Genomic DNA, 27,478 nt, shown 5'->3' on the forward strand with positions numbered 1-27,478 from the left:
GTCAATACACCCCTACGTGCGTGTGCGCGCTCTCCATCACGCACACACACACACACACTCACACATACACGCACTTTCTCTTTCCCTTAGCTGTGCTTTTGTGTTTTGTCAGAATTAATGAGAAAAGTTCCCTTGCCCTAGGGGTAATTAGTGTCCTTGGAGTTAAATAAGCTAATACTTAGACACCTCTGGCACAAGCAATTATGTTTGTGTATTGAATAATTGATTCAAAGAGGGGGGAAGGGCTGCTAATCAGATCTGAGCATAATGAATTGATTTAATTAACAGGGGAATCCTTGGGTCGCTACGAAAGGAGCGTGCGCGGCGCATTTATTGCTCGGAGCGGAGCGGGGCGCGCACAGACGCGCACAGACGCCGGCACACACGGGCGGGAGCACTTTGTCACATTTGCAATTGGATTTGTTTGAACGTAGTTGTCTTCTCGGAGCAAATGAGAGCGAGAGGGGAAGCGTATTAACATCCCAGAGAGCAGAGAGAGCGAGAGAGAGAGAGAGAGAAAGAGAGAGAGAGAAATAAGGAGAGCATCGGAGCGACTCGGCGTGCGCCTCATCCCCGGCATCAAGCGCGCATCACCCGGCACGTTTTCGTCCCGATTTGACGGTGCCTCTTTTATTCGCATGGAAGTCTTTCAAAGCGTCTTTTGGGCTTATTTATTGGGGGCGAGCAGCTCGAGTGTGGAGACGCGTTCCCGGCCAAGACAGTCGGCGTCGTAATTATCGTTCGTATTTCTAGAAGAAGAAGAAAAGGGCGCTTTCGTTCCGTTTCGCCGTGCACAGGCGCATCTCGAGACATTTCCCCGGTGAGAAGCTACACCGCGCAGCCTCCTGGAGCCAAGGACGGATCGGCCGGGGAAGGACTCCTCGTTCCTCAGGACCATGGTGCTGGACAAGGAAGAGGGTGAGTACCATCCCAGCTTCTCGGACTCGGACACTAGGGACCGCTGACATTTTGCTAAAACCGTGTCGAGTCGAGTTCGTTTCGTGATCAGCAGACCGTTTTAATTTATTTTTTGTTGATTGTTTTTTGTCTTTATTACAATTGAATGTGGTGCTCGCGTCTCCACTCTGTCATTGCATCCCAAGTTAAGGTGCACAAAGAGAACGGGGTGTTTATTTACACTTGATGTGCAGAGCTTGAAGTCTCGCGCTAAGTGCTTTTTGCCTGGCTGAAGTTGTTAAGAGGCAGCCTGCCTCTGACATCCTCCCCGGGATGGCACATGACAGCAGAGTGCTTTTAACTTGATTGCAAATTATGGATAACGCCGCTGCAGCCTTGACTCACTTTCCCCATCCAAATAGGCCCACTTGCATTACTTATCCATTTCAATGTATTTGGGTTAATGGGCGAGGCAATCTAATTCATTTGAATTTAAATCAACCCCCCCCCCCCCCCCCCCCCCCCCTCTAATGATGTTCCATTTCGGATTCGAGCTGACGTTGGAGGTGTGCAGTGCATTTATCACATGCCGGTCCACAGGTCTAAATGATGCTCAGTGTACTGTGAATGCATTAAAGCTGTTAATGTGTCGCGCGTTTAATATTCAAGCAGAGGCCGTTTAGTCGATGTGGAGGGAGTCGAGGACTTTGAGGTCGCAAACTTAAGTTTTCTTTCCGTCGACACTTTTTCAGTCTTGTTTAGTCTAGCCACCTGCTGAGATGGGCCACAAATGCTCAACAATTTGCATTATTTGCAAAAAAAAAAAGCTTTTTCACACATCACACATCACGCCTTTTCCTCCAAGAGTAATGGGTGCATTGCAGCCCATTATTTATGTTTGAAAATGGACATTTTCCATTTCTTAGCAGTGCATCACACTTTGCGGCAAAGACATAAATTGGCCTCCCTGGCGACATCAATGCTGTGCCGCTAATGTTCCCAAATTAACTGAACTGTAAATAGTATCCTTTGAATGTCTGTCTGGCTAAAAGTTCCTTATATGATTCATGATCCAGATTGCTTTTAACAGTTATTGGCTAAGCAATATGGTAAATGTACAAGGTGATGCAAATGGCATTAGTGGGAAAGGATGCACAAGAGCATGTAATGCAGTCAATACTACATTAACTACTGATGCCCAATTACAGAACCAGCGAGAGTGGCTTTTAGGAGCATTAGGACTTGCAGAAAAGCTGAGATCACCTGCTGCTGGTTGCCTAAAAGCTTCACCCTTTATTTGCTGGACCCGGCCAGTGCCTCCTGCAGTTCGGCCCGGTTGGCAACAGTGCCGGTCTCCCTCATTACGGTGCCTCTTAACGTTTATTGGCTGTAAAGTTATAGCCTTGTCAATTCAACCTTCCCTACTAATGTATCCGCTCAGCGCTGGCACGGAGGGGGGGAGCGTCTGCGAGAAAAAGGGGGGGTTTTGGGTGACCGAGTAATGAGAGTCTTTAATGATTCCATAATTACAAGTGTGTTTTTCCGCATTGGCTGTTCCTATGGAGGTGTGTAGGGAGTGTGCGAGCTTGACAGATGTGAACTTTGACTTCTTTGAGGGAAAAATACCTCCCAACAACTCGAGTCCTTTATAGTCTTTTCCCACCCTGGGACACCCATTTCCCTATATTCACTAATTGCAACCCACTATTACAAAAGCTCCAAAACTAACTGTGACAATGTATGTTTAGATTTTCCAAAGGACAACTGCATTTACAAATAGGACTACACAAAAATGCCAGCTGTTTTTGGAAGGACATTGATAGTTTGTCTTAAGTGCAGCAATAACATTTTTAATAGTCTGAATGTAAAACAGCTTCTGTTTTTTTTAGGTAAGAGCCTGTCCTTAAACTTTTTGTTTCACTCTGCACGAATTTGACATCAAGTAAAAACTAACATTTTACGACGCGGTTTTCAAACGGGAAAGAAAGGAAACGGTGTATTGGAGCGCTACCTTGGAATAGATTAAATTGCCCTGATCGGCAGAGGACCCCTTAGCAAGACATGGGAAAATGACAGAATAACATCGTACAGCTTATGAAAGTGCGCAACGTACACATGTGCCTAAATATTCATTCGTCCTGTCACCCACTGACCTTAAGCAGAAGCCAAATCCTCCAGCGACTGATAAGTTTCTAGTTCCCTGGCGCTGGTTAATTTACGGCTCCCTTATCACACTGTCCTGGAAAATGTGTACACTCATAAAGCGTGTGATTGAAAAGCAATCCTTCAGATGAACACAGACTGGTGATCTGTCAGCTTCTGTAATAAACCTTGGGCTTCAGGCTCACATTTTTATTTTGAAATAATAAGAATTGCTTCATTCTTTACCGGTGTTACCATGGTAATACTGTCTTGTAGCGATGTTATATTGATTCAGAAAGTGGACAGTAATATTTCTTTTCTGTTATTTGGTTTCTCGGGGTTGATTTCTAATTTCCAGTTGAAGATTACTTTTATATGTTCCTTAAGTCTTTTCACTTTTCCACAGAAATGTAATTTGCTCGCTGGTGTTTGCCATTTTCTCAGTTTATTGGTTTGCTCTTACTTCAAAATTAAACTTGCCCATTTCAAATATTGAAATTACAGTTGGTGAGCTGTGGGGCCTGAACAATATTACAAACACACAAGTCACCAGGAGTGCGTTCCCTATTAAACAAAGCACATCGCATTGACTTTTTAGTTCTCTGTGGACATTTAAAAAGGGTATACTTCCCATTTAATCATGCACGGGCTGATGTATAACAATGTCACAATTGCCTTTGCAAGTCAGTTATACTCGCCGCTGTTGACTGCCACTAATATCCTAAAGCTGTTGTCAAGAAATCACACGTGCACTCTTGTGCGAGCACTATGTTTAATTCCGCTGGATTCTCGCTGGAGGTAATTTCCTCTGTCACCATTAAACCTCTTGATCCTCATCACTTGTGATTGTTTTCCGTTTTCAAGTGTGCGAGATGTGTATCATTCATTTCCCACAATCTTAGAAGAATTTAGAGATTCAATTGAGACACGTGTTTGTGAGTGAGAAAGCCCGCCCGCCCGCTTGCTCGCTTCAGATGCAAACGGGTGCACTCATCAGCGAAATGCAAAAACTCAATTATGCACTCTTGAGCTGTAAGAGCATCCAGTTTATTATTGCCTCAGGCTCAATGTTAAGCTTGCTGTCATCAGAGTGTACCGAGGGACCCGTGATCTCCTGGAGGCCTTCAGCGGCCATTGTCCAACCTTCTGTTTTGTGCAATTAATATTGTCAATGTCCACAGTTTTTATTACACTGGTACTTTAAGAGTCGTGACAGGATGAGGAGGTTTGAGAAGCACAGGGGTAAATAAGAACACTCGCTAGTCACCGAGTAGGTTTTCTATCAATATTGTCCGCTGTTTGATGAGTGACTGCACTTTAGCGCCCCCTTCCACCAACAGCCAACACACATACCGAACACCAACACGACAAAATATCTCATCTCATTTTCTGAACCCCTTTATCCTCATTTGGGTCGCGGGGGGTGTTGGAGCCAATCCCAGCTGAACCCTGGCCAGCCGACTGCAGGGCACAAGGAGACGGACAACCATGCACACTGACACCCATACATAGGGGCAATTTAGTGTCCAATCAGCCTACCATGCATGTTTTTGGAATGTGGGAGGAAACCAGAGTACCCAGAGGAAATCCACGCAGGCCCGGGGAGAGCATGCAAACTCCACACAGATGGACATGACCTGGATTTGAACCCAGGACCCCAGAGCTGTGAGGCCTACGCGCTAACCACTCGCCCCATGAAAAAATATGCACTTGATAAATAACAGTAGCGTTTGAGAAAAAGAGTGGCTAATAAAAAAAAATTGCAAACAATGATATTCCATGGCTGTCCTAAAGCTTGGTTGATATACATTGAAGAGCTGTTGACATTGGAATTCCCACACAAGCAGGGCAAAACTGGATGTACTTACCTTGAGATACAAGTGGTCCTACTGAGTTTTACAAGATACAAGACATCACCCTGACATTATGCACTGACATTCAAACAAAACCTTCAAATAGGAGCACTCCTAACGCTATGGTGGGGAAAAATGTTTTCAAACCTATTTCCATTGAGGTTGATGGTCACATTAAAAAAATCAAACTACATCATTCTGTTTCAGGTAAATCTGGTTTGCTTAATACCAAGAAGCAATGCAAAACAACATCAAGATACTACCAGTTAGCAACCATCATAGCAAAGTTAGAACCAACACTTATTTCAACTCAAACTGTGAAAAATCAGATATCATTGAACTCGGAACGTCATCCAGGTCAGCTTTGTTTTAAATGAAATGTAATAATTACTTACATTTGGAGTAAAAGAAGTCTCTCCTCTGTTTGTGTCTGACACAATATCACACTGGAGTCACAAGGGGGAACACGCAGTTGGACTCCAACGCACGAGACTAGGGTGAGAGGCAGGTCGTGTAGAAAAGTTTATTGGATTGGCTGGTGGTCCTAGGCCAGCTACAGGAAAAAACAAAAACACACCTGGTTTCAAAAATCATCTACTGCCAGGACAAAAAATAAAAACATAAGGCAAGTATCCTCATGGTGATGTCACTTCCCACAGTGGCCTTCAACAAAGATGACACTGAACAGAGAAGTATATATAAGGACAAGGGACAATCAAACATAGGTGTGGTCACCCAGGTGAAACATGGGTGTGGACACTCAGGTGATTAGGAGTGACAAGACTGCCGTAGTGAATACAGGGAAACACAGGAACCCACCAAAATAAAACAGGATATTAAAACAACACAAGGCAACATTTATCAACTAAAATGAATAGCACAATAAAGTAGCATTGAATGAGCATTGTAAATCAGTATCCACAAACAGTTAAATATTTTACATTCTCAGCACAATAATATACAGTAGGTATTATTTTTCCTTTTGGGGAGGGATCGGGGTCCGGGATTGATTAATTGAATTTCAGTGCAGTTCAATGGGGAAAACTGATTTGATGTGAATGTTTTGTGTTGTGAGTCTACGACTGTTATGATGGAACTAATTAAACTTGTGTCTCAAGGCCCCAACTCTAATGGTTTCTCTCTTGGCTTGGCCGCATAGTTCCTCAAAGTTTTAATCGAAATATGCGGAGCTGTGTGTGTGTAATCTCACACCCGAACAAACATTATATTACCTTCTATGTGGAATTGGTGGAGGTTGTTGACACGAGGAAATGAGTCGTTACTTTTAAAGCACAATTAAAGCCTGCCGTGGGTGCCAGATGTATTCCAGCTTGAGCTGAAACAAACACGGACATACTTAGAAGAATGTTGACCTTGTGCAATCAGAAAATTCCTCTCTAAAATTGTGTGAGTCATCCATTGTTTCTTAGTGTTAAAAAAAAGACTATTTGAGCTATGGTACTACTTTCCAATGCTGTTTATATTAACAATTATTTTGTTAGTTGCTTGAGCTCTAAACTCCCAAACATCTATTTAGCCTGTCATTATTCGTCCAAAGGCTATTCACACTGCTCATTTACATGTGTTACAGCTCTAAAATAATCTTTTGGATGATTTCAGTGCATTTCAAACCACATAAAGCTCAAACCTGAACTCACACGCTTACATGTAATTCAGATGAATTCATTCCTCCACTACGATTGTCATCCCTCTAGTTTATTTACTAGTTAAAACCACAGTTACATGAGTCTTTTGACAAACAAAAGTCTCGCCTACATTTATTAAAATCAAGATTGGCACATAGCAAAGATTATTTTTAATGAGAATTGAAGTAACGAACAGGGAGGGATTCTACTTTTATTAAATTATACAACCATCTTCTTGGTAAATACAACACCCGAGGGTGCGTTGGCTCATAAAAACAAACATGCTGAGAAGTAATCTCTCCTAGGATGACCTTCACTAAATCAAATCTCAAATATCAAATTAGAAATGGTGATTAAGGTGTATGTTTTGACCCGACCACGGTTCGGATATTGAAGTTGGTGCTTTAATCTAACGCTAAACACATTATATTTGCTACAACTAATTTCTATGCAAATGACCACCCAACAGACATTGGTACTTGAAATGAAGAATTTCAACCTCCATGTTTACAGTTTTTTCCCCCATTGTTTTTTTAATCAGGCAATCAGTTTTCATTGCATTCTCACATGATTTGAGCTAAGAACATGTCTGAACAAGTGTTGTCCCGATCCATCACGTAGTTTCGGTATTAGCATCCAACACAGCTATTTTTGGAGTATCAGAAATTATTAGATATGGTCATGAGATTGGATCCAATCCCGTACATACCTGTCTTTCCAACACCATCACTCTTTCCGGCTGCTTGAAATCAAACCACTAGACAAACATGTCTGCTTTGTGGGACTACTTCTTTAGAAACCTAATCTCATTTTCTGAACCGCTTTATCCTCACAAATATTAGTAAGTTCATTTTGTAAACATTAGGAGAATAATTCCAATGCTTTTCAATGAGGTTCTGTAATTGCACACTTTCTAATTCAATGCTGTATCACCTACAAAGACAACTAAACTAAACGGCAAGATGTTCCATACAGTAGGTGTGTGTTCTTATGTTTTTAAATACAGTATTTCAACACATGCATTGATAAAAGCAAAATGACTTCCTATGGCAGAGTTCATAAAATCCTTTAACTAAAATGGCACAAAAATGTATGCATTCAAGTGTAAATTAAATGAATGACGTGCAGTTAATCAGTCCAGAAGACCTCAAAACGTCAACATTTTAAAAATGTTTCATCATCAGAAATCACATATATATGCATCTATAGATAAGAACTCACAGTTATAACATCTCCAAAAGTGGAAACGTGCAAGCACAAAACAAATGTACCTAATGTATCGTCCTTCTTTGTTCTCCGTCTTCTGGGGGGTCAATTCGTGGTTGACCAAGCAGCTTAATGGCACCATCAATTGATTTTGTCCTTCCACTGCAAGGAAACCAATGTCAATTGTTGTTGGCCAGATGTTGTGAAGTTTGCTTCTGCCATGTAGTGGCAGTGGCATGAAGTGCAGTCTGAACTGAAATATTTGTTATATTCCAATAAAAATAAAAATCATACATAATGTTCCAATCAGGGAGTACAAATTTCTGACAAGGTCACCGCTTAGAGGTGATTGACTTACATTCAAGTCGATGTCACCTTTATCTCCATGAACATCCCCCTAGCTCTCATTTACCCCGTCAGCTGTGCAACAACGTGTTTGAATGATCTTAGAGTCCCATGCAGTAAAATAACTGCCCCCTGTGGGGAATCTGCATTATTCAGAATTAGAGTGCCTCCGTCGGTGCAATGTGGTGCAGTGTTCCTTCTCCCCAACCCATTTTTGACACATTGTGGACACTGAATGACACACCTGTCTCCTAGCATTTCCTTGGCAATAATAAGTGTGCAGTAAATGCTGGGAAGTGTGGAGAGTTTTTAACACTGCCATCCGACCACGTGAGGGACACAAACTTTGGAAGGATCAATTTAATTTATCCTTAAATGGATGTTTAATGAGAACTAAAAGTGTTTGGCCCTGGTTATTTTGCTCTCAACTTTTAAAAGATTTGAGGACAAAGTATTAGAAAGCTTCCCTGACTGACGTGACAAAACACAAATTTGACCGTATCTGTTAACTACACGTTTTTGTACAAAGATAAATGAGTTGAATTTCTTTTTGTGACTACGCTCCTAACTCAAAACACTCATGTATCTAAAAAAAAAGTTTCTGAAGCGCAGCACTGTGTGCCAAAATCAGCACATTTATTTGCAAGGTCGCATCCAATTTGGATTTTGGGCCACTAAAATCATCGTTTTTAAAGCCACACAGTAAATATTTTCCACCCCTTCTTCCCTTTCTCAGCTTCTTCTCATGCCATCTTGCACTCTCTCACTCTTACTTCCTGACAGCTTACCTTGCAGAGCCATAATCTCCCCCTTCAACGGAGAAAGGAACAAGTCCCCTTCTGTTATAATTTAACAACTGCCAGTTTCATGTGTTAAAAAGCAGCAATGAATTTAATTAGAAAGCTGTTGCATATCTATGTGATACATTTCTCTTAATTAACCCCATGTGAATAAATTAAAAATAATAGGGGGCTGAAAAGTGTGGAAAAACACCCTAATGAAGTTTTTTCTCGTTAATTGGGATGGAGTTTGCAGCCAAACCACAGTGTGTCGTGAAGACCAGGCGCTAACAATGCCGCCTGTAAGCCTTAGAAAAAGAGCCCAGGGCCTTCGTGCTGACTTCAAGTGTAAGAAATGCACCTCTGACGTGATGGAAATGACCGTGGGCCGGGAGAAAAGGCAGTCCTGTTCCAGCCCGCTCTGCTGAGACTCCCCATGCCGCGCTTGAAGCTGGGCCAGTGTTATTGCAGCCCTAATGCGGCTGACTCATTTGGAGCGGATCAGGAGTAATTATGGTAGGAAAAGTGGCTGCAGACAGTGGGGGTCAGGACACTTGTAACATGTGAAAAGAGCAATTATTCCAGGAGACAAAACCTTCCCTTATCCCAGGCAGTGCCAGGGTCAATGCGAGGGACGGCTGGGCTCCGTTTCACCGGGGCTTATTAGCCACAGCGAGCTGCAAAGTTTGAGAGAGTGCATCTTGTTAATGAACAGTCCCCTCCTCATCCGCAAAAGCCCCGTCTGCGCGCTCCCACTTACTGTGGGTGTTAATTATGTTGTAATCATAGCATGCATACAGTCCCAGAAATCACCCCACAGACCCCTGCATTCATACAGCACCATCTGGAAATGTAGCCGTGCTATACAGTAACATAGAGGGCTCTTACAGGGTTGTGTTAGGAAAAAAAACATGCTAAGTTTGAAACGTAATATTCATTTGTCTAATTTAATTGTGTGTGTTAGTGGGATTGCCTCTGTGTGTTCGCGCATGTTTGTCCCGACCAAGTCTCATAAAGTTTACCCTACAAGGTGTATGGCTGCGTGTACTGGAGAGGGGTAAACTGGTACTATTGGAGAGGACTGTCGGTGCATCAATTAGTCAGATTTGATGTGAATGCTTCTTATGACAGTGTCTTAATACTGTCATAATCACGGCGTGGCACCTGTCATGAATAGGAATTAATGCTTATGGAAAAAGTCACTAACTGTCATTTAGTAAATTATGACACTTTTGATCAAAAATTGACATTGTTTTAAATGTCTTTGTGTAGGGTTTCAGGTTAAGGGTGAGGACTCTTTTGTGACATTTGTCATAAACACTCCTTCAGGTTCATGACAGGTGTCTTGTCTTGATTAATTCATGATTACCACAGTCTTATGACACTGCCATAAAATGCATTCAAATAAAGAGTCACTATAAACTAAAGCCAACTTGAACCAATGTTTTACAAATGAAACAAAACTGAATATTTTTAATATCATCAAACTAAATGTATTAAAGCTTATTTTGATGAGAGCTACAGATGAATCGCGCGGTGAATCAGTACTCTTTTATTTGACTTATCATCGGAAACACACTCATCAGGCCGCTTTCAAGCGCCATGTGTTTTGCAGCAGATATTATTAACAGATGTCTTGTGTTTTTGTCTTGGCAGTAGAGAAACGTGTCCATGGGCTCAATTACAGCAATGACAGAAGCCCAATGAAAGGGGCTGATTCATGGACACAATGGCAAGACATCTGCATGAGCTACCCATTAACGGACAGAAATTCAAGTCCATAGATGAATTTGACTGTGTAGTCCCATAGACGCACCTTTGACTGCAAGGACAAAAACCTCAAAGACTCAATAAATATAGCCTTGCATTCCTAAAAGAGTGGCAACATTGGCAGGGTAATTTCGCAATTAAGATAAATAACTTTCTGAATAAAATATATCACTCGGAATGGTTGCGCAATGCTGGCAAATGTGTCTGTTTGACGTCTCATTTAGAAATACGTTGAGTTCTGGCACATGAGATTTAATGATGACAAATGCATTTTGTTTCAGCTGTTTGCACCCATTTCGTAACTTCTAATTTTCCAAAGCATCACTATGGTGTGTGGGTCATATTTGCTGCAGCTGCGGCAAGGAATTATTAGAGGCCCCTGGGAGAAAGCCCACCCGGGGCCAGCTTCCACCTCCTTGAAAGACCACCACCCTCCCCATGTGTCAGGAAGGCTGAGTGAGTCTCATCAAGATCTTTTAACTCCCCACGAACTGGCAGAGGGCGCTTCACATTGTGGCTTTTAATTGATCAAAAAGGGGCTTTAACAAAACAGACAATCAGAGGCAACTGTCCCCTCTGCTATTAGGGCTGAGTGACGTAAAGAACAGATGTTCCACTGGGATCAAGTGTAGGAGGATATTGAAGAGTGTGCATCCATTTCCTTTCAGTTGTACCCTCTGCACAATGAGGCATGTAAAAGGAGGGCTGCAAATGATTGATTAGTTAATCAAAAAAAGCTAATTAACCGTAAATTATTCAGCAATTACACTGGCCAATTTACTTATCAGTTTGGTCATCATTAAGATGTGAAATATTTGCATATTTCTGCATATAAAATGTTGCTTTGTCTCTCATTGACCATATATGCACACACATACACACACATTATATATATATATATATATATATATATATATATATATATATATGTATATATATATATATATGTATATATATATATATATATATATATATATATATATATATATATATATATATATAATTTTCTGGTATGGTTATCCTCATAAGGGTCGCTGCAGCCTATCCCAGTTGACTTTGGGTACAACGGAGTGGACACCCTGAAGTGGCTGCCAGCCAATCGCAGGGCACAAGGAGACGGACAACCAATAAAAGCTAGGGCCAATTTAGATTGTTCAACCAGCCTACTTGCATGTTTTTGGGATGTGGGAGGAAACCGGAGTAACTGGAGAAAAACCACGCAAGCTCAGGGAGAACATTCAAACTCCACACAGTGAGGACCGACCTGGAATCGAACCCTCGACCTGAGAACTGTGAGGCCGACACACAAACAAATTGTCTAGCACGCAGCCTTCTTTTTAAAAAATTCTTAGTATTTTAATTATTTTTTAAAAATTAATCAAAAGCACAAACTATTGGAAGTCTTATAGTATAGGTAAGCTAATTTTACTTCCCACTTTCTCTGTTTTCCATTGATCGCTCCGTGGTACGCATTTTCTTCTAAATCCTTTAAAATACCAAAAATGTTCTGTGATGAGGTGATAGCTGTAAAGTCTAAATAGGGTAACACAGAAAATCGGATGCTATCGCCGTAATGGAAAATACATGCTCTGACAGACTGCTTGGAAAAGAAAAAGTTACAGTACATAATGTTGAAAAGATATGATCTTAAAGGAAGTGGATGGATGGGAGAAGAGAGGCATGACAGGCCTTTGCACACACTTCTAATAGTATTTTAATTCCTTCTGAGGACGGATAAGTTGTGTCTCTGCTTGGATGGGTAAAATGTATCTCGGGTGAGAATGAAAATGCATACGGGGTGTGTCAGCAACGTTCCAGAACTGGTATTTCAAAATAATTCGGGTCCAAACTACAGGTTTTGTTCCTTTTTAACAAGATGATCAATGCGCATCTACAAAAAGATGGTGCTACTTATTCTTCTTCAGTCAGTGCATGAACAGGCAAGAGTCGTGTTTGTGGATAACTCCACCCACCTTTGCCAAGCACATGGGCTTAATGAGGAGAAGCTGTTTTCGAAATTATCATGGAACAAATGGCGTTCCAGAGGAACCTGGGAGAGTTTTTAGGTTGAATGAAGGCTTGGTAATAAAAATTGGGAAAGACCATTAGTCTCACAGTATCAATATGAGATATCTTTAATTATTCCAGTCCTGGAATGTTTGTGACACACATCGTACTTTTTGTGACTACACCTGCCAATGAATGGTCATTTAATTCTCTCCATCTTTTAACTGGCTGCTTATTTATTACATTGTTTTTCACCTAGGAATGGTGCCATGGGGAGGTTCTGTTCCACCCAAGTTGACACCCAAGTGTGTTGACAGCGGTAAGAAAATGTCTCTCGGCTTTAAGAAAATTGAAAAATCTTACATATGATACAAATCATTTCCCTGTTATGTCAATATGTTTAGAGAGTTTGCACTCTTCCATTCAGTCAAATGGATCATTGTTTTAGGCCGACAGCAATGGTACAGTAATTTTTTTCTCGATTTCTCAATTGGAATTGTTTGTGTACTTTATGTAGCATCCGAAAGATTAGCCTCATCAGGTTTACTGTTTTTTAGCATACTCCGTGCAGCAATTTCCTTCCGTCAAAGAGGTTATGTTGCAGAATCCCCATGCAATAATTTGAGTATTTTACATAAAGCGCATCGACTGTTTCTTTCTCACTTGTCTTAAACAATGATGAAACGAAGTTTTTGCAATAGCTTAAATGACCATTTCAATAAATAAGTGTATACACAAAGATTTAAAGTGTATATATAATGCATCAACCAACCATTGTGGCTGTTGTAAAAATACCAAAAAAAAGATTTAAGAAGAAATACTCTATTTTGACTGCTTTTCTATAGTGTGCACACTCTAGTAGTCGACAGTGGAAATACAGAATTAAACAATACAAACATGAGTGAGAACTAAGAGTAACAAACTGAACTGTGCATAAAGTTTGCGACATAACAATGCCACGAATCTAGAGAAAATGAATGCGCGACTGACTGAAAATGCTAAATACGGTGTTGGTGTGTCTCTTAAAAGTGAGCAGGCACACATCCAGAGGAGACACAATCCAGCCATTCCAAGGTTAATCTTTGGAAGCGTTGGCCTTTTCAAGCAGGATGTAAAACACACGTGCTATGTGTAAGGAGAATATGGTGGTCTAAACCAATTAGGAGGAGTTCTCTGGTGCTGGAAGAAAGACCTTTTTGTATAATTAGTTATCTTATTTAAAGAAACGATTTTGAATAGAATTCCTAATTAGTTGTCATGAAAGGAAAATTAAAAGTTTTGTGATCCCCGAGGGACTTAAATGTTTTCTCTTTCAAAAGACTCCGAAGCAGGTGCGCGCACAGTCATTTGCTCTCTCCTCATTATGACTGCTGTGTAGTTCTAGTTGAAGGCTGTCAGAGAAGGATGGTTGGCATACCTGCAGAGATCTCCCCTAACAAGCCATGAAATGCAGGTAGAAGAGTCTGCCCTCAGACACTGCGGCTTGAATTTGAAGCTTTTTTAGCTTCATTTACACTTAACATTGGTATTTAGAGCGGGCTTTTTGTGATCATAATCTGGCAACTTCAAGTGGTCTATTTAGAAGACAGTGGATAGAGGAAAGGCCTTACTCTAATTGATGGAACATACTGCAGGAGTATAGCCTACCAATTAGCCTTTACTTTTCACATCTAATAAAGGAATAAGATGTTGTAACGCAACCAGACCACGTCCTGACGTATAAAGCCTAATGACTAATGAGACATAGTTCACATCGAATTCAGACGAATGCAAGTATAATTGAGAAATCTTTGAAATATTAAGCAACATGCACAGACAACAGTTTCCTTTTGGTTTTTAATCCCATGGGCTATTCATCTAGCTTTCATATCTTGAAGGTTATTTGAGTTAAGGACTGCTCTTCACTACTTTCAGGAAATAGCAGAAATTAAAACTTAAATTTAACGCACGTAAAGGCTTTCGGAAGAATTAGGAAAAGAACATAAATATGGAGAGCAAAATTGTCAAAGAAAATTCAGATTTAAAATAAAATAAGGGAAGGTGGATGATTGCCCTAAAGTTTCTGCTCAACTTTTATATGTGCACTAGGACTTTCACTATTTAGTCGAATTATATTTGCTATCAAAAAAGTAAAATGGAGGATTTACTTAAGAAAAATTCTCGTGCGTCCAAACACCTAATTTCTACTTTTCTACTTGTGCAATTAAAATGTGCAAATAATTCCTCAATCCCGGACATGTCTTCAAGTGCCCCGTTTTTGCTGTACATCTTTATGTACTCTGTGTTTACGAGAAAGACCTAACCTTAAGAGAGCATTGCTGCTCAATACAAAAAAAATGTTCTTTGAAGGGCAAACATGACAAGCAGAGAGAAACAGTGTGCAAAGCGGAGCCGAGTTTACAATTGGGCATCAAGCACAAATAGCACGAGGACCAAATCAAACATACCGGCCGCGTATTAGTCAAACACTAGACATTTGCTCTCCTTCATTTATCTCACAAGCATGAAAACGTGACATTTCACACAAAACTCGATGTGACATGTCTCGGCTTTCATAGTTGGATACTCGCACACGCCAAATTCTGGCAGCGCCCCGCCGTCCATCCACTCTTCACCCCGTTCTCTATGTGTTCAATTTTTTTGTTTTTTTTGTTAGGGGGGTGTTTTGAAAGAGAGTGGCAAGTGGCGTCCACTGTGTGTTCTTTTAGACGGATCAATAGCTCAGTGTGTGAGAGAGTGTCTTAAGAGCTGTTGTGTGGTGCTCTCAGCTGTGGCAGACCTGTTAGTGCTGCAGAGGGGAGCTGCGCGCCCCTTCCTCGGTACCAGCGGTGGCCTGAGGGGGGCTTTTAGTACGAACACAAATGTCAGCCACACATAGACTATTAGTGTTTAGTGCAGTTATTAAATGGACTTTATTTGTCCTTTCGGAGGCTAAAAGGCTCACTTAAAGGGGGTCTGCGTGACACCGGGGCAATTTGCGAGTTTGGTAACTTTGGGCCTGCTCATTGCAGGCGCATGAGCACAGATGAGTGTAGAAGCTGTAGTGCTGCGCCTGTGTGTGTATATGAAGTAGAGTGAGTGTATGCTAAAAGGCACTTAGGCCATAACATATCTCACTTGGGTCTGCTGGCAGCGTGTTTTGCGGTCAGAGGCTTTTTAAAAGGTTAATGTTAATCTATACCAAACAAAGCCCATGAGGAGCTTTTACAGCTCTGGACAGTTGAGTGAAATGGGCTTGATGAAATGGTAACTAATGCACTACACGGCCTGCTGTAAGTACCACAATAAGCAAAAGAGGTCTCAGATTTGATGTATAATGTATTGCGCTACTTGGCCGTTGCAAGTGATCATGTCACGTGAGTGTTATGGTGTGTTCTGAGCGGAACGATCAAGAGAAGGTTTTGTAAGTCCAATGTGACCCGTGTGTTTATCTACTATACATGTAGGAGTGCTCCCTCCAATGCATATGAAGCAGGTCGGCGGCGTGCTGCGGCCGCACGTGAGCTTGCATTCAGGCACCTACAGAGCTAGCCGGCTTATCAAAAAGAGAACATGAAAAGTCACACGGATTCCCGCGGCCGTAAATCACACGTGGCTGTTTGTCTCCTTATCACTCCAGGTGTGCCGATGCTCTCCGTCCAGCCCAAAGGGAAACAGAAGGGGTGCGCTGGCTGCAATCGCAAGATTAAAGACCGCTACCTACTCAAGGCCCTGGACAAATACTGGCATGAGGACTGTCTCAAATGTGCCTGCTGCGACTGCCGCCTTGGGGAGGTGGGCTCCACCCTTTATACGAAAGCCAACCTCATCCTGTGTCGCCGGGACTACCTGAGGCAAGAAAGACACACAATCGCTTTACCGCAGTCGCCGCAAACACAAAAGACAACATTATGGCATAACACACGCTACATGAAAAAGTCACAAAGGTTTTATTTTGCTTTTAGCAGAGGGTCGCAGTTGTTTATTTTAGATTTATAGGAGCACTCGCAACATTGTCGATGTTTTCAAGTCCTTTTAGCACAAAACAACTGTAAGCGGGGCAGTTTAAATGCAGGACTGGCTTCTTAATACTCTATCTGAACTTCTTTGACAACAGTATTCCATCTCCCGTAAAAAAAACATTACCTTTTAGAAAAGCAATAACAACAAAATAAGCTCAAAAACTGTTTTTAAAACAACATGATGTTTGTTAACTTCTGGTATTTTTTTTCTGTTGCCTGTTTCTAACGTAATCACTCCCAAAAAAGATTGGGGTCACAGCCGCACAAAAATCCCAGGATATTAGTTTTACTTCACGCAGTCACAACCTTATTTTAGTATCAAGTCTGTTTAAGGTTTTCTTATCGTTCTTTTGCAGAGACATTGTTTTGAACTTAGAATCCAGTTTTCATAATCATTTTATTCGGGTTCTTTTGGAGCCACAACACTCAAAAAGACCAGTCTTAATGCTTCAAAGCTGAGATAAAACAACACTAACATGATTACCAGTGCTAAATAACCAAGACTACATTCTGACCACAGCTTACCATGACCCAAATCGCGATATTTTTGACTTCATCTTACTCAAAAAATAATATTTTATGAAGGTCCGAATAGACAAAGTCACAGGTAATCTGCTATTTTCTCATCAACTTTCAAATGTAGATTTTAATCTGACACAGTTGCTTTCTCTGAATAAAAAACACAAGATTTAAAAACATACACACACACACACACACAAGTACACCAAACTTTCATGGGACACAACTAAAACTATTCAGCCTAGGAAGACATTAAGATTCCCATTCTCTGTGTCAAAGAAACTGAACCTGAAACCAAAATTTGTATTGCCCAGTAACAGCAGCAGAAAACAGAAGGTGTTCAGCGGATTGACATTGATGTAAAATAGCTAATAAGTATAGTATGTCTGATTAAAGGCCTGAGAGGGGGCACACGTTTCGGTGCCACCAATGAGTTAACAGAGTGTACATATTAAAAGCAAGTACATCACTCCATTGCTGTTTAAAAGAAAAGTTGTTTGCTGGTTAAATTGTTAGCTAATGCCCATGTAAGCAAGAGTCTGTTTTGCGTTTCAAACTCTTTCCTGGATATGACGTGATTGCAACAAACAGATGACTACCTCAATTAATGTTTCCCATTTTTGCAAACATTGTTCCAAGTTCTTTTGTTTAATGTTTTTTTTCTGTTTACATGAACGAGTGTGCGGCGGATGTCATGTCAAGTGAGCTAAGAGTAACCTCAAGGTGGCCTTGTGGCTTCACCAGTCTTTGTCTCCACTCCAGCCACACACACATATACAGTCTTCAGATGCCCCTACCATCTGCTGGTTAAATTAAACATGACCATTTCCTGAGCGTTAAGTCACATTCCCAATGAGATCAGACCACTTATCCAAGAGGGAATCCCCCAGAGGCTGACTTAGAGATGCCAGTGCCCTTGCACCCCTCACCCTCCCCAGCTCTACTTCTTCTTGATCCCCTCGGCTGCAATGCACTGTCCCCTATTCACCAATTCCCCTTCTGCCCACTTGTCTGTCCAATCACTCAATGATACATTTGACCTACCTTTTAATTGCTTCGTTATTTTGATTTAGAGCAATATGCTCCTACTGTACTTATCATTCCAAATCACTACTACTTGCGGCGGTTATATTTAAATAAATAAAAATCTACTATTCGAATGCCAGGCCTGGGATTTTGTTTTTTAATGAGACCAAGATTAATAATTTCAAAACATTACCTAAAAAACACAATCTCTCAAATATGTATGTGGGAATATAGCTCATTTTAATGGGACATACAATAATTGCAAAGGTATGTCTGTCGGATAAATAAATAAATAATGAATAAAACAATTTTTTCGTGAAACATGGTGGGGGGAACATCTAGAACAGGGGTATTTTTTTCCCAGCTCAAACTGTGGCCGTAGTCAATGTAAAATGAATTATGAACATTTGCAAATAACCAGTCATAACACAAAACCTCCAGGCACCTGATGAAAACACAGGGAAATGTCAAGAAAACGCCAATTAAAAATCTAAACATTATTTTGTCAGTATTATTAGTCAATTTGAATGTTGACAGGTGCATGTTGACTCCCATTTAACAGGAAATTGAATCACATTCATAAATTCTGAACTTATCCGCATTCCAATTACGAGAGGGTGCACGCACTTGTGCAACCACATCTAATTGGTTTGTTTTTCACTTCTCTTCTTGAAAAGTTTTTTTTTTATAAAAATGAACATGTAGGTCATAGGTCGCATTAATTGATTCACTTCAAAACATTTTAGACCAGTCAACCCCCATATTGCCCGCATTTTAGATCATTTGGACTTTTTTTTTAGGAGGCACAAAATAGTTATATATACATATATACATATATATATATATATATATATATATATATATATATATATATATATATATATATATATATATATATATATATACACACATGTACATATATATATATACATATATATATTTCACACACATACATATACATATATATATATATATATACATACATACATACACATATACATATACATATACATATACATATATATATATATATATATATATATATATATATATATATATATGCCACAAATTCCATCATGATCATACCATCTCGTTTGTTTCCCCCCAATAAACTGATGGCAAGTGTACTCTACTTTTCCTTCTTTAGTAATCAACAGATGTGGTTTTCATCAAATCAGCAATTTCTTCTAGAAGTTTAGTACTACAATTGTCAATGCAGTGAATTAGTTAACAGTGAAAAAACGTTTAAATGACTCATCTGGGTTTGAAGTATACTACTGAAGCTCACTTGGGGACCCTGGTGACATTCTGCTTCCATCTCAGCTTTTGTCCTGACCCACAAGGAGCCCACAGCCCACTCCAGAGACGCTTAGTGACGTAACACGAGGATAGACTATTACCATCCATCAGGTCCCACCCTCAGTTAATGCTTTTAAGATGCAGAGGGAGCTCAACTAAGACCCCACGTTGCCCTCAGAAGGGACAGATGGTACGTACGAAGCAGTAATAAATGGGAAAATGAAGAAGTGAAGGGAAAAATTATGAAGCTCTCAGTTTGCTGTGTAAAAATATAGCGGCTGAAAGGACATCATGAGTGCCTGGCTGCCAAAGTGGAAGAAAAATGAAACACTTTTGCTCGCATTAGACAGGCAACATGTTGAGGTCAGAGATGGGGCGTAAAATGGAAAACGATGAATAAAATCAGGCATTCTTAATGGCAAATTATGGATTTTTCAAAAGAAAGGTTTCTTGCTCCTGTGTTGGTCAGGAGTGTCTGCTCTTCATAATGAAAAAACACCTAATAGCCGGTACTGCTTGACTAACTGCTATTAAAAACATCGCCTTATGTGTATTGCCGATTGTGTTGACGTCATCTGTCCCCTCTTTCTCTTTGCTTCCTCTACTCTGAAGTAAGATGAAGGCGTCCCTCACCTGCAGTAATGAAGCCAAATCTGTGCACTGAATTACCCTTCTGCACTGCATTAAAAACAAGCGGGTGGATCAAACACAATTTGGTTGTTTCCCATGCTTTGGAACTCTGCCATGCTCCCATTAATTATTATAGGAGCTCCATCTGTGATTGTCCTTCAGTGGCATTAGTGGCTTATTGAATGCACTCATGCATTCCCGAATCTTCGACATACGCATACACACATTTATGGCAATGTGCCTCACCGCCCTCCAAATAGTTCACAAATATAATACCTTTTTAGGCCATATTATTATCATCACAAAAAGATAGCATATTAATTAGGTGTTTCATTTGTGTCAAGGGCTCCGTATCATATGACTCCACCAGAGGCTTGACAATCTAGTCGTGATTTGATCATCTGCACTGAATTAATTTAATCTCCCATTTCATATATAAGAGAGGACTTAATAGTCATCCACTTATCAAAATGGCAGCATAATTAACAGAAAGAGGAAAATGTTTCCAAGATAATGAACATTAAAATTGATGCACAAACTGATGGCAATGATGGTTCCATCTGGAATAATCTGCCTTATCCTCATGACCCTTTACTATTCGAATAAAAACACAAATATAGGCAAGTCAAGGCCAATTTATTATAGGATTTAGATGCTTTGTAGGGGTCAAGCAAATCAAGCATTTATGAGTCCAAGGCCATTAAGTGTTTTGAATAATTATTTTATAGTCTTATCTTTTGACTCATAGGAAGCCAGTGTAACAATATCCTAAATAGTGGAATATAGTCCAGTTTCCTTGTATTCATAAGGACTCTTGCAGCAGCATTCTGTATAGCACCGTCCTGATTGATTTTTTGTAAATATACCATTACAATTGTCCAATCTACTATTGCATTCCACAACTCCTCCTTTTAGCAAAAAATAACTACTTGAAGCTAAAGTCACCTTGAAGAATATTACTCAATATACTCATGAGCATAAAAGTAGTGTTCTCCACATTAAAAGCACTTATTCTACATCTTTTGGAGGTAAACAAAATATTTCTAAAAAAAAAAGTGGGTTGACAGAGTTTGCACGAAACAGTGTGCTTTGATTTAGTTTCATTGTCTTTATATTACCTTAACAATGTCGTCAAAGATCTGAGCAAAGCTGGCTGTCTTCAAATGACCTTTATAATTATGAAAATAGTACCAATTAAAATATAGCATGAAATAGTAAATAAAATACATCACATGACAAAGAGAGCAGTACGGCACAAATATGTCAAATAATAACTTAGTGGTAAAATTGGACCAAAAAAAGGATTTCCAAGAAACAACCAATCAGAGAGATCGGAGGCCTTACTTGAGGAGTTTGTAGCGCACTTGTCGGCACACACCCAAAGCCTCAAGGAATGATGTAAGGTATTACATCACAGAAGATGAGAAAATCAATCAGGTTATAGGGTGGGAACAAATTATGTTCATGAAATGTTTATCAACGGTACATTGTGTGAATTGCCGTTGTTGTAGTCAGGATCTCAAAAATCAACTTGACAAGCTAAATCCTCATTTGTCATCTATGGATTTTTAATCAGAGTAATATCCCTGCATTCATAAGGTAAAGATTTCTTCATTTAGGCACTTTTAAGATCAATCCTTATTCATAGTCAATTTATCTCTCAACTAACATCCACACCTTTGAGCAAGCACCCTGTTTGACACGCCATTGTGGTTACTGTGTAGTTTCCCATCAGGCTACACTCGAGCACACAAGCGCTTTTTTTTAGGTTCAACTCTTGTAGCTTTTTAGCGTCACCCGAATGTAAATGTGTTTGAATGAATCTCTCCAGCTCTTATCTCCTCTTAGCAGGAAAAAAAGCCCAATTGGGCCGTGAACCTCTGCTGATGTTATAACCCGGACTCATCATTTACTAGTGGGAAACTGCACACACAGTCACATCAGCACAATTTCATATGTTTTGCCTGCCAATTTGTTGTTGGAGAGAGAATAAAATGGGCTGAGTATTTGCCTGCATATAGCAAATAAAGTCGAGAGGCAGATCAGCTTAGCAGGGATGAAGTAGATCCTTGATGTAAAACCAGTCAGGTTATTCAGAGGAACATATATACAGTACCGTCATTGAACTTGTATATTTTACCGAATACATGTATTAATAAGGTTACGTACTATTTAAGTCACACATTGTACAGACCTTATCTTTTTTAACATGTAGGAACAGTCTTGCAGTACTTTCAAATTTCAAATTATCTACTATAGTTGACTTTATAAATCTACACTAGTGTGTCCAAAATGTTCTTAACAGGAAGTAGAAAGACCCTTCATAACTCTCCTGTGCATCTCAGCATTACATAGTGTGGTAAACATGGAATACTTTACTTTAGTGGCAAATTGTTGCCACAATATTTCTGTTTTACACCCAATGAAACCCCCCGTGTTAACATAACAGCCTTTTTTCATACTTCTTTCCTGCAACTCCTCTGGGCCAGTGGCCTCTAATTAGAAGCAGGGCTTGTTGAATGGATGTTTTCTTTAACAAGGTGATAGCAGCTGAATGAGAGCAACATAGACAAGAACACATTAACATTTGACTTCTAACTCTTGGCCCTACAAATTTCGAGAGAAGACCTTGATGTGGACTTGATAATGCCTCCTGAAAGGCTATAAAGCAGTCATTTCCCTTATTAATGGTATGAAACTATAAATGTTAATAACAAGTCCAAAAAGAACTACAACCACCCGCCCACTACTGGCTATCTCGGAACCTACACGGCACAATTAAATCAATAAAATGTCATATATCAAGATTATTTAATTACTGACTATTATTGATATTGTTTTTCTTGACAATAATATTGTACACTGATGAAGCCAATCTGGTAAGTATTGAGGATAGAAAATACATCAATTTGAGGGTCCAAATGATATATTTTACCCATTTATGTGTTTTTTTTCCTCGAAATAAGACCCCAAAAAACAATGAAAAAGAAAAAAGGGTGTGCAGTCATGGAAAAAATCGTTTGAACTTGCAACTTCATTATAGAACAAAGCCATTTGTTCATAACCCAGCTGGCTTTGCTTGCAGATAGACACATTAGTTTGTTTTCATTTGAGAGAAGAAAAACAATTTGAGCAGCCCAAATGATTTACCTCAGTCTTGTTTTCGTTGTTTTTGCATCGTGCAAGGGATATACAGTATGCTTTGAAGGCGATTAAAGCCATGTGATCAGTTTAATTAGATCATTAGGCGAGAATTAAGATCGATGTTTGTTTCTCTCATTAACTACTACACCGAGCGCCACCGGGAAAAAAATGTGGATTTCATGCAACATATTGCCATTCTACCCCATTTTCCAATTGAGAAATTAAACCTTTTTTTACAGCTTTCTGTCAAAACATTTTCTTGGCACTTATATTTGCCATCAAGGTAAATCTGTAAGTGTGCTCTCTGTCTTGCAGGCTCTTCGGTACTACGGGAAACTGCGCCGCTTGCAGTAAACTGATCCCAGCCTTTGAGATGGTGATGAGAGCCAGAGATAATGTTTACCATTTGGACTGTTTTGCCTGTCAGCTTTGTAACCAGAGGTAAGCAAGAGACATCACACAAAAAAAAGACGGCCAATAGCTTTTCAACATCAGAAGGTGCCGAAATCGCTTGTGTGCAACACAGTTGACTCTCTGGTTTGTTTCGCGCAGGCCACACTCACACGAGCCGTAGTGAGTCTGTTGTAAAATTAAAGGTTAGCGCATTGTGTCTGTAATGGTCTGCTAATTATTTTTCTTCTCACACACTGACAGCGGTTTGCAGCGAGATCTGTAAATCTAATTGCAAGGGCACAGCGGCATTAGCACTTTGCTCCCTGCATGGCATAGGTGTGAAAGATGATTTTTTTTTTCTCAGTCACAAAACAAGCATCAAATTGAGGTGAACACAAAGCCTGTACAAATAATATGACATATCCAAATATTGGTTTTCCCCATTAGAATACTGCTGGTAATAGCGACAGTCTGGGAGCAGAATGTCCTTTGCATGCTTGTCAGGGGTGCCGTGACCCTGTTCTTTTGCACAGCACAAGCCCATTAACCTTGTGCGGGACACATTCAGTTACCATAGTGAACACCTGCTGTAAAGGAATTATGACTGTACTCTCTCTCCTCTCTCACTTGGCAGACAACGTGTCACCTGGGAATGTAATGACTGTTTCAACAGCATGGGCACGCATTGAAAGCCAACCTATTTTCTTCTATACCTTTGCTTCCCTTGACATCATTGTCTCCAAAAGAGTGCACTGTGTCACATATATGTATGTGAGCAAACAATTTGATTTTCGGCTTTGCAAATTGTGCTTTTGATGAGCTTTCCAAAATGGCAAAGATATTGGTGAATTACTGTAGTTGCATTTTTCTCCTTAAATTTGGAGGAAATTCAAGATTATAAAGTGCAAGAAAATGGCCAAAAATAGTGATATGTTTGTGATTCAAAAGTCATTAGACTCCATTTTTAACCCTTATTTTGATAATTCATTTAAAACTCAAGCCACCCTCTAAGTCTGGTTTTTTCCTTTTATCAGTTGAAATATGTAACAGAAGTGGTCAACATTGGAGTGTCTTCTTTTTAACTGTTTTTTTAATCCTCTGATACATTTCCTTACAGAAATATGCTCAAACACAACTTTTTGGTTACAATTATTCAGGTGAAATTGTATTAATAAATCAGTTATAAAACAAATTAATTCTAATAGCAACCCCACCAATTTGTGAAGCTCTTAATATGAGAGTTTTTTGTTGGATTATGTTTTGGGTGCCTTTTTGGAATTTTTAACAAACTGCTTTAAAAAAAGCAGAGGACGTAAAGTTCACATTGCATCAGTAAAAATTATGGTAATGTCTGTTCTCTGGTGTAGTTGTTAAAGCAATGCCATTTTACAATGTGCAAATAATTACACTTTGTTTTTTGGTCTTTTATCAAACATTTAAATACTTCAGGTAAGACATTCATGAAGAATTAATGTAAGATCATGTTAAGTATCTCAACAGCCTTCATTTTTTAACTAGTTAATTTTAAAGTGTGGAATGGAACAATGCACTCTTCTAGGGTAATATGAATAAAATCAATTTTCTTCAAACAGTAAAATGTTAAAATGGAATTACCTTTTTTTCTTTGTTAATCACAGTCCAGTTGGATATGTGGTACGCCATCTAGAAAGTTAAAAAAACACCAAAATAGTTTTAACATATACATCTATCTATCCAAACAATTTATGACATAGGACCAATGTTCCACTTACATGTTGAAGATCAGAAGAGTGTTTGTCTTGGCAGAAATTTAGTCGGTTGTTTTCCATCATTGGGCAAAGTGGATAAACAAGGCATTGGTCTGTATCTTCTTTCACCCGTGTCTCTTTCTTTTTATCTCTCAAAGTACTAAGGATAAAGGAAACGCATAGCTTTGATGTCAAGGTTCATTTCAGCATTCACTTTCAGAATTTTCCGACGAATAAAAGCAATATTTTTTAAAATGTGTTTTGACAAACAACACAGATTTAGATAGGAATGGCACTAAAATGATCATAAATACTGTCCTGCATAAGGTGCCAGCTTGTGACTCTGTCACATTGTGAGCACTTACATTGTTTATTTGTCGCTGAAGGAAATTTACTCAGTCTTTGAATTATAAATGTCAAGATTTGAATAAAATAATGCTACATACTACCCAGAGTAAGTGCAATCAAACACATGCATCCTAACCTATTTTGATGGAAAATGACTGTTTACCACCAAATAATGGTAAGTATTAGTACAGTTGTCATATACAGTATGTATACATATAGAATATTACAGTTTTCAGATTATCACATTCATTATGAAGTCATATATAGTGTTAATAAAAAATAAATTATAATAATTTCATTTTTAATCTTATTTTAATTTCAAAAAGGTGACTTTTGGTGGATTCTTTTTCTCGTCGTTAAGGGTGGAAAACGGGACAGTCACACAATGAAGTGAACATTAATGATCTCTTAATGCTTACACTAAAGTACACCACTAGGTGTTGGATTACTTTCATTGACATTACCCAAGTTGATTGTGCTTTTCTCAACAATTTGGAATAGAATTAAACAATAATTGACCAACAATTACTATCAAGTTCATTTTGTTTTCATTTGTGTACAGTCTTTGAAACAGTACTGTTAGAGCCACAGCCTAGTCATGAGAGATTCTTTCCACCAATGATATATTTGCCACTTACCGTTGGCATGACGATGAAAGAGATGTTAATCATCCTATTGCAAGCCAGCCATGATTATTTCAGGATTGTTATTTGAAGGGAACATTTCGAGTTGGTTTTGAGTTGGCTATACACACACACACACACACACACACACACACACACACACACACACACACACACACACGCACACACGCACACACACGCATCACTTAGTCACAGCGTGGGCAATAATCATCTTGTGTTTATCTCTTTCAACAGGTTTTGTGTGGGCGACAAGTTTTTCCTCAAAAACAACATGATTTTGTGTCAAATGGACTATGAAGAGGGTCAGCTGAACGGGAGCTTTGAGTCGCAGGTCCAATAGTGGAGCCTTGTACCGTGGCAGCGACAATCAGCTCCACGCGCAAGTTGCGCAACACCATGGATGTTCTCCTGCACTTGGAAAAAGGCAAGCGTCTGTCTGCTTGCCTGCAATACTTTTTAAGACCCCTTTATTAGTTCCTGAGGACCATATTGTAGATGTTCAACTTTTTGCCCCTTCCTCCCTCACCCCAACACTGAGCAGTTACAAATGTTGATGTACAGTTGTGCCTGCTTAGCTACATTGCTTGTATGTTTTGTGAAATCGGTTACCGGTTTGTTTTCTTTTAGATATGGTTCATTGGAGGGTATGTACAGTCTGTTTTCTCTGTATATATAAACTGGAACATTTATTTTACGAAATGTAATGCAATTTTATTACTAGTGTGAATTAAAGATTCTTAAATGTTCATAGTGACTTTTTTTTCCTCTTGTACCAAAACCAAAGTTGTCGGAGAGGGAACCCTTCATTTGGTTGAATTGTTATCGTGTCTCCAAAACGGCAATGGTGTAAAAAAAGAAAAGAAAAAAAAAGAAAAAAAAAAGCCTTGCGAGAGAAAATTATATTTGAAGTACTTCTTGATTTCATGATGAAACAAAACCGGTTTTGTTACATTTTACAGAGCTCTGATGGAATTAGATAAACTGTTGAAAATGGACTAATATTTTATTTGGAATAAAAGAATGCTTCTCCAAACTGTGCTTTTGTAGTAACTGAGTTGCTCTCGGTGATTCATGGGTTAGTAATTGCCATCTGATAATGAGT

At 39.5% G+C, this 27,478-nt stretch overlaps 2 protein-coding genes across 26 annotated transcripts in view; one reads left to right on the top strand and one right to left on the bottom strand.

Annotated features, from left to right (window-relative positions):
* Positions 1 to 27,478, bottom strand: part of LOC144090757 (uncharacterized) — a 151,258-nt gene that overhangs the window by 98,361 nt on the left and 25,419 nt on the right. For 21 of the 24 annotated variants that reach the window (XR_013305522.1, XR_013305527.1, XR_013305526.1 and 18 more), the window contains exons 1-2: positions 5,470 to 5,616; positions 5,288 to 5,384 (exon numbers count right to left, since the gene is read on the bottom strand). The gene's annotated coding sequence lies outside the window, so the exon portion shown is untranslated. Of the gene's footprint in view, positions 1 to 5,287; positions 5,446 to 5,469; positions 5,617 to 6,124; positions 6,229 to 7,809; positions 7,907 to 9,229; positions 9,546 to 25,271; positions 25,320 to 25,408; positions 25,545 to 27,478 lie in introns of those variants that run through there. The other 3 variants (XM_077622661.1, XM_077622654.1, XM_077622671.1) reach the window with 3 other exon arrangements.
* lmo1 (LIM domain only 1) lies at positions 174 to 27,409 on the top strand. Of its 2 annotated transcripts, XM_077622511.1 has the most exons (5): positions 174 to 918; positions 12,905 to 12,964; positions 16,265 to 16,478; positions 23,580 to 23,705; positions 26,611 to 27,409. In XM_077622511.1, the coding sequence occupies exons 1-5, from the start codon at positions 897 to 899 to the stop codon at positions 26,714 to 26,716; spliced, it is 528 nt and encodes a 175-aa protein (XP_077478637.1). In that variant the 5' UTR covers positions 174 to 896; the 3' UTR covers positions 26,717 to 27,409. The 2 variants fall into 2 exon arrangements, with proteins under 2 accessions (XP_077478637.1, XP_077478646.1); XM_077622520.1 differs by lacking the exon at positions 12,905 to 12,964 and having other exon boundaries at positions 177 to 918.

This window comes from Stigmatopora argus, chromosome 2 (genome assembly GCF_051989625.1).
Source record: "Stigmatopora argus isolate UIUO_Sarg chromosome 2, RoL_Sarg_1.0, whole genome shotgun sequence".
In the NCBI taxonomy this organism is placed as follows: domain Eukaryota; kingdom Metazoa; phylum Chordata; class Actinopteri; order Syngnathiformes; family Syngnathidae; genus Stigmatopora; species Stigmatopora argus.